The sequence below is a fragment of the Lampris incognitus genome, chromosome 2, assembly GCF_029633865.1.
Source record: "Lampris incognitus isolate fLamInc1 chromosome 2, fLamInc1.hap2, whole genome shotgun sequence".
NCBI lineage: Eukaryota > Metazoa > Chordata > Actinopteri > Lampriformes > Lampridae > Lampris > Lampris incognitus.
This window is the reverse complement of record NC_079212.1, coordinates 25547508-25554806: the sequence shown is the minus strand read 5'-3', so window position 1 is coordinate 25554806 and position 7299 is coordinate 25547508. Positions and strand designations below refer to the sequence as shown.

Here is a 7299-nt window from a genome sequence, read left to right as displayed (position 1 = left end):
TCATGCATAAACGATGAGGAAGGAGGACCATAACAAACGGCAGCAATTATAACAGGACAACCCAATGGCTTGCTTCCTAAATTATAGCCTAATTCATTAGTCCGACATGACTGATAGTAAAATAGTATTAAATTTCTTTTCAGGGTAGGACGCACTTAGAAAGGTCGACGGTGAACAATTACAGCGAGGATTGCCATATTAGAAAAAACTGAGCACATTTGCAAACAAACCTCCCTGAAAAACCACCCCTGAAATATGTATTGTACTCACAAAAATAAAGAAACACATGAGGATTAATAAACAGGTCCTGGATCGAGGTGTGATCAACGTGTGACCCGCACATCAGTGATGGTCCCAGCATCGGCTCCCTCTTTTTCTTTTTTTTCCTGAAGTCGCCATCCTCGTTCATCATTGTGCTTTCGTTAAGCAGAGCATCACTAGCCCTCTTTGTAAACACGCAGTTCCCCAAACTGCCACAGTCAGTCTGGCAAATCAGTATGTAAGCCATCTTTGCCAGCATTGATATTACTCCCAAATACAGATTGTCTGCCTCTTAACTGTCATGGGGTAGTAGTACAGGAGAAGTTGCTGGTAAACACTTCACGCTGTTGTGGACAGGCGGGAGGGAAATTGTGTTTGGTACCAGTGAGGGACAAAGAGAGGAATGTGTTTCTGTAGTGCTGCAGAATAGCAATCCTTATATTCTCACTCTCACACAAGAGAGGTGATAAATGTGAACGTATTGTTGTTGCTGTCACTGACGAAGTTGATTTGGCACTCCTCCAGTCTAATGATATCGCCCAGGTCCAGCTCTGAGAGTAACTGCGTGGGGTCAGTGTTTGTGGTTAAAATCCTCTGTTTCTCCTGGCGCTCCTGATATTCTTCTACGTCTTCCTCCTCTTTGGCCTCCTCCACCTTCTCCTTTTCATCCTTCTCCTCCTCCTCCTCCTCCACCTCCTCCGTGATGGAGCAGAGGCGGGTGGTGCTGTCTAGATTGTCGGCGGGTGGCCTGTAGTGGCACTGCCCGTTCAGTAGTCTCCTCAGTGGCATCAGCGGCACTGCTTCCTCGCCCAGCAGCTGCTGCTGGCAGTGGCGGAAGTCACTCTGACGCTTCAGTCGTTTGAACTCGCTGAAGGCGGAGGTGGCATTCTGGTAGAGGCTGTGGGCAATGGCCTGGGCCTTTTCCGTCTTGCTGACCAAGACAGCGTGACAACGCAGCACCACTGCCATGTTCTTGACCTGGTGCCGGTAGATCCAGGCCAGGATCTTGGGCCGGCAGGGGTCAGCTGTGCAGTATGTGATTCTGCTCAGAGAGTAAAGATGGGTGGGTTTCTTTTTTCCAGACTTGTCGACACTCATCCGAATACCCTGCGTTCCCACGGTCAGCCTCATCTTCATGCTCTGCTCTCCATAGTTGCTCCGTGCCCAGATCTTGGCCACTGCCTCCTGGGTACAGCCGTCGCCCTTCGCCATGATGGTGACGACGCTTCCCAGGTAGCGCACGTTGTATATAGGTTCCTCCTTGTTGAGTTCCACCTTCTGCCTTTTGGATTGGAAGATGCTGCCCATCCACTCGAAGGGGCAGTCAGGTAGCAGGTCGGGGCAGGAGCGCAGCAGCGAGGAGAGGATGGAGGTGTAGGTCAGCCCGGTCCCCAGGCTCTTCGCTTTACTCTTGGCCTCATCCTCCACCAACACAAACTTACTCCGTCTCCAGGGCAGCATGCTGTGGGAGGACTTGGAGGGGAAGTTAGCCCCTCTACCAGCACGCGTGTGTGTCTCTGTCAGCTCGAGTGAGGGAAAGGGAAAGAGTGTGTGTGTGTGTGTGTGTGCGTTTGTGTGTGTGTGAGAGTGTGCGAGTGAGAGAGAAAATGAGAGGAGCAGCTTTGTCAAACACACAGGAGCGACTGAGAGCTGTGAGGCTCAGCCAGTCTGTTCCACCGCTCGCTCCTCCTTCCTCGCCTCCTCCTCCTCCTCCTCTCTCTCTCTTCCGCTGTCTGCATCATGCAGCGCTGATCAGTGCTAGAGACTCAAGCACCCTCAGCCCCCTCCCTATCCTATCCTCTTTTCCTTCCAAATGGTTCCCTACCAAAGCCGTATTTATCCGGCCAGGTTTGCTTCAAGATATCAGAGTATTTATGCCTTTCTTAAACCTGAGGCAGGGAGGATATTTAGCCTCATCATTCTCTCTCTAAGGGTGTATGCATCTAAATATGAAATGAGGTCTACAGGTCAAATACCGTTAAGAAGGACATTTTGACAGAGTTCAAAAGACTTTGTGATGATTCATTTCTTCTCATAATCATGACTTTTTGTTTTGTGTAATGCTCAAATGAATGAGTCAGTAAAACATGATCTTGCATTTCTTTTTTTAACAAGGTTGTTACCGATTTATATTGCTTTTGAAATGCTGCCAGGCAGAAACACAAGTAACACAGTCAGGACAGTAACATGACTACCCTAATCCCAGCTCTAGTTAGATTTTGTAAGAACCAAAAAGTCATAAAAATTAGTTATTAATTTACAGAACCAGAGAACTCTATCCATGAAATTAGACAGTTACTTCATTTTATTATAGGATGTATTTATGAAGCACCTGTATTGGTTAAAGTTCCATTGGAGATATTTTTCCAAAGGATCAAAGCTCAGTTTAAGCACAAGGTGTCCAAATTTTGAAAATGAAAAGCTCCTCCAAAGCACTTCCACCTAAAGGCTCGGAGGTGACTGATGAATTATGCATTCACCATATGAAATCCCCAGTACAATTTGAATCACAAAAAAATGTGTTTGAAGTTCTACCTAGTCAAAAACTAGCCCTCGGAATATGGGTTTTCCCTCTTAAAATGAAGGGACACAATAGACATTTGCAGGGAATCTTGAAAATATTACACCACATGTGCACGTCTGCTTAACTCTTTCGGAACACGTGCAAGAGGAAGTGGGTACACATACGGCTTCATCTTAATTTGTTCCTTTGTCTCTTCTGTACCCTGGTGACTGTTTGACACCTTAAAGGGAGGGCGGATGAAGGTGGTGCTACTCCAGATGAGGGTTTTCGCTGCAGTGAATCATCATATTTGAGCGCAGACTATATCCACACATGCCATTGGATTGCCATGCAGGATGGACAGAGCTGACGTGTGGATGAAGTCCTCCGTTGAGAGAATGACTCCAGCTGAGTAGTAGTTAGTTCCTGTGGCAACACTGAACCAAAGCGTCTCTTATTCTTCAATATCAGACTGCAGTGAATTAAAGAAAGAGCAACACCGCACACAGTGTTGTGAATAAGAGGAAATTATTTCACCATCACCCTCCTGAGCTATTCACTCTGCTCTTTTAAACACGTTATCATCAGTGACCCAGGTGCACACTTAAAAAAGTGCCTCTCGGTACTCCCCGTTGATAACTGGAGAGTGGGTGGCCGATTTGTAGACCTTTCAGAAACAGTAACAGGCTGATACAATGCTAAGGAAACTGTGTTTGCTCTGTAAGGAACAAGCTGTTCTCTTCAGATTCTTAGCAGACGTCTGCTCTTAATCTAGTTCAATGTGCTGTGATGTGTTTAATTTGAAAATCCCGAGGTCCCAGATCACCAAAGGGGAGGTGATCCAGCAGGTCAGCTGTAAAGGGAGAGGTCCCCGGACGAATCATTAAAGTGGTGCGCTGAACACGTTAGGCACCACAGTGGAATTATAATGTCATGATATAGGCCTGGGTCCTGGGCATATCCTTAATGCTATTAAATGACTATACCATTGACTGATTCGTAATATATAGCCTATAGCCCACCATTAGTCTCACACAGACATCATAAATGTAAAAGATAATGCCTAAACATGTTGACACAGGAAGTTAAACACCCAGGAAGTAGGGTGGCATGGTGGCCCACTGGTTAGCACTGTCACCTCACAGCAAGAAGGTCCTGGGTTCAAACCCTGGGATTTTCCAGCCTTGGGGCGGTGTCATCCCAGATCGTCCTCTGTGTGGCGTTTGCATGTTCTCCCCATGTCTGCGGTGGGTTTTCTCCGGGAGCTCCGGTTTCCCCCACCATCAAAAAGACATGCATGTTAGGGTTAATACTCCTGTCTGTGCCCCTGACCGAGGCAATGGAAAGAAGGAGTGGAGTTGGTCCCAGGGTGCTGCACAGCGGCTGCCCACTGCTCCTAAGTACACAGCTAGGATGGGTCAAATGCAGAGAAAGAATTTCCCCACAGGGATTAATAAAGTAGTAAAAAAAGAAAAAAGTAAATATCTTAGTGTAGACCTATAGTTGAATAATCACAGTGTAACTCCGATCCCTCATTAACCAGAGTGGATAACCAAACACCAACAAAAACAAAAAAGGTCAATGATAACAATTTGGGTCATCACAATTGCCCCATGTTCACTTTGACAGGAGATAGGTAGTTCATAGATGTGTGCTGTGTGCTATGAGCAGTACATCAGCTATCATTGTGTTCATCACCCATCCTCACAGAGAGATTAGCCAATTACATGTTTTGGAAGGAGGAAAATAGAAAAACAACTTTTTTTTTACATCGCATACGAAAATTAACGTTGCTTGGTAGGGGATCTTTGCAAACAGGTGTGGAACCACAGGTGGTCCAAAGTTGAGAAGACCCGGCAAGAAATCAAATGATGCTGTGAGTAAGGGCTGTGACTCCAATCCCAGACTATCTTGAATCTTTGCATCAACACTTGACTCTTAAAAGACAATTTGATTGAGAGACCTTATCTAAATAAATGGGATCCCATAAATCACTGCTGTGGTTTGAGATAGCTCCTCTCTCACCACAGAATATTAGCGCAGACTGTGCTATGCAGAGTTGAAACCATCCATGACGGCTTGGCCTTTACAAAGATGGATGCCCATGGTCATTATTGATTTACCTGTTCCAAGTTATCATCTTAAATAGGACAGTTGTTGAATGAAATAGGGAAATGTCTGAGGGGTCATTGACTTAGCTGTGTTCAATTTCCAGCCTTTATTCTCCTGGCTATGGTTCACTGCTTGCCTCATCATATAAGATAATGAAATTGCTTTATCAAGAAGCTAAAAATGTGAAATATTCCATAAGAAATGTTACACAGAACACACTGTACCTAAAAGTGATATTGTTATTACTTTATTATTATATCATATTGTATGTTTCTTGCAGAGCATTTATCATCGATATATTATATTATACTATATAATTATAATCCAGGCAGGTGTTCATAAACACAGTATCAACTGGTACATTCTTGTTTGAGAGTGAATGAAGGGAGGAATATGAGGACTATGATTAAAACTGAAAAGAACCAACCCATGTGAATGTATTGTTTTACTAAGAGTGAGAGCTGAATTTTAATAAATCTGCCCCACATGTTATGAATGTTGATGTTGTAGCCATGCTGAAAAGAAAAGGGCAAACCAATTTTAATGTATTTATGCGCTCGAAAATAGCATCAACATTTACTACAATTAAATAGGTTTAATTTGTTGTGAGAATCAAAGTCCCTTTGGCATGGTGAACAGAACAGTGTAATATAGTGGGGTATTTGTGGCTTGTGTTCATTAGCCTCTCCCAGTGGAACTAATGTTGATGAGAGCACTTAGCAACCGTATCAGAGCTATACCATTAACTCAAGTGTAAAAAAGGAAGGAAAGTATGCGAATGAACTGCATTCTAGGTTTGCTTACAGTTGAGCAAAAGATTTTCAAGTGATTCCAAACCAATCTCCAACATGGCACATACTCTGGCCCTGTCTCTCTCTCTCTCTGTCTCTGTCTCTCCCCTTTGCTCTCTGTCTCCCCCTCTCTCTCGCTCTCCTTTACTGTCTGTCTCTCCCTCTCTCTGGCAACATTCACACCTGCTCGATCAACACACCCATGCAACCCCAGGCACAGAGTGTTATCACAACAATCCAATTACTTTTTATCTGAGCAGCATCCCTCCCTCAACACCCCCCCCCCCAAAAAAAGAATCCATTCTTCTCCCTTATTACCTCTCATCGCTCAGCTCTTGAAGGCCTCCCTTTATCCCGGGCAGTGTACACTACATATTTCTGTCCAGCAAGGCAGCCTAATTGAATTGGACTCTCTCTTCATCACGCTACACTTATCCAATGCAGTGTAATCGATGAGTGGGGAGCCTGGTAGAGAGAGGCCCTGACTCCTAGATGGCTGATTTACGGCCGCACGTGGGGTCACCGGTGAGGCAGCGGGGCATGCAGTAAAGAATGAGAGGAGAGAGATGACGGCATGGGCATTGTTGTGTTCAGATTTTTCCCATAACTAATGAGCCTTTGGGTGCATGTACAGGAAAGCAAGATACAGCAAAATCAGATGGTGAGGTAGCATCTTGAGCCCTTCGTAGAGATGTGTGCCAGAATTGCCTTTTTCTACAAAGAGGCTCGGCCAGATTCCAGGGGATGGAAATCAATAAAGCCTCATTCCTATATCATATAATATTCCCATGGGCTTTGCTTGCATACATAATAGTGTTCGCGTGAACTATGGTTTAATGAACCAGGAGAGTTACATGATATTACAGACAGGCGGCTCCTTTCCTTCCTTAATCATGAAAATGATAGCTCCACAGTGGACTGCCCTGTCAGGTGCCCCTTCATTTACTAGTCTACTATAGGAAGGGGTTGTACAACTGAAGATGATTAATTAACTGGTCAGATGTACTATAAACTATGCACTGAACCTGCAGAAGTAAATGTTCACTGATTAATCTTAAAATCGGGGAATTATAGACATTGGGCTAATGAATTAGTAAACGCCAAAAATAAGGGGCTTTATCGATAACGCCTGGATTTTGTAACTCCTGAACTCCTCTGGAGTGTCAGTAGGGTATATATGTGAAAACAGGTTTTGCTACACCAAAGCCCAACATTGAAATCAAAGCTCTCAAAGAGATAGAGCATTTCCCACAATAATTCCTTATTCAAACGGTTGACCTGATTAATGATATCCCTTTAGAAAATATTCAGCAGTCATCAGCACTCGGCATCGTTTGCATTCAGATTCATGTTATTGGTTGCAGGTACATGTATGCATGTTTGGAGTTTAGAGCGGGAAAATGAGAACTGCCAATCTACAGGCATACGCCAAATAGCTCAATTATTCATCCTGCACCTTTGTTTGATAATCCTCAAAAGCAATCCTGCAGACACAGACTGCCAGTTGATTTCAATATCTTGAGGTTTTCTAATAACATGCATTTCAGCAGGAGAAAAAGCAGTTTTCCTCTGTTATGACTAAAAGGTATACTTTACAGCTCTAGGAATGAAAGCAACTTTACATTCATTTAT

The 7299-nt window shown here is 44.2% G+C and overlaps 1 protein-coding gene across 1 annotated transcript; it reads right to left on the bottom strand.

Annotated features, from left to right (window-relative positions):
• Nucleotides 1-711: 711 nt before the first annotated feature.
• fam43b (family with sequence similarity 43 member B) lies at nucleotides 712-1722 on the bottom strand. Its single transcript, XM_056275291.1, has one exon. It carries the CDS (start codon nucleotides 1720-1722, stop codon nucleotides 712-714), a length of 1011 nt encoding a protein of 336 aa, XP_056131266.1.
• Nucleotides 1723-7299: the final 5577 nt, after the last annotated feature.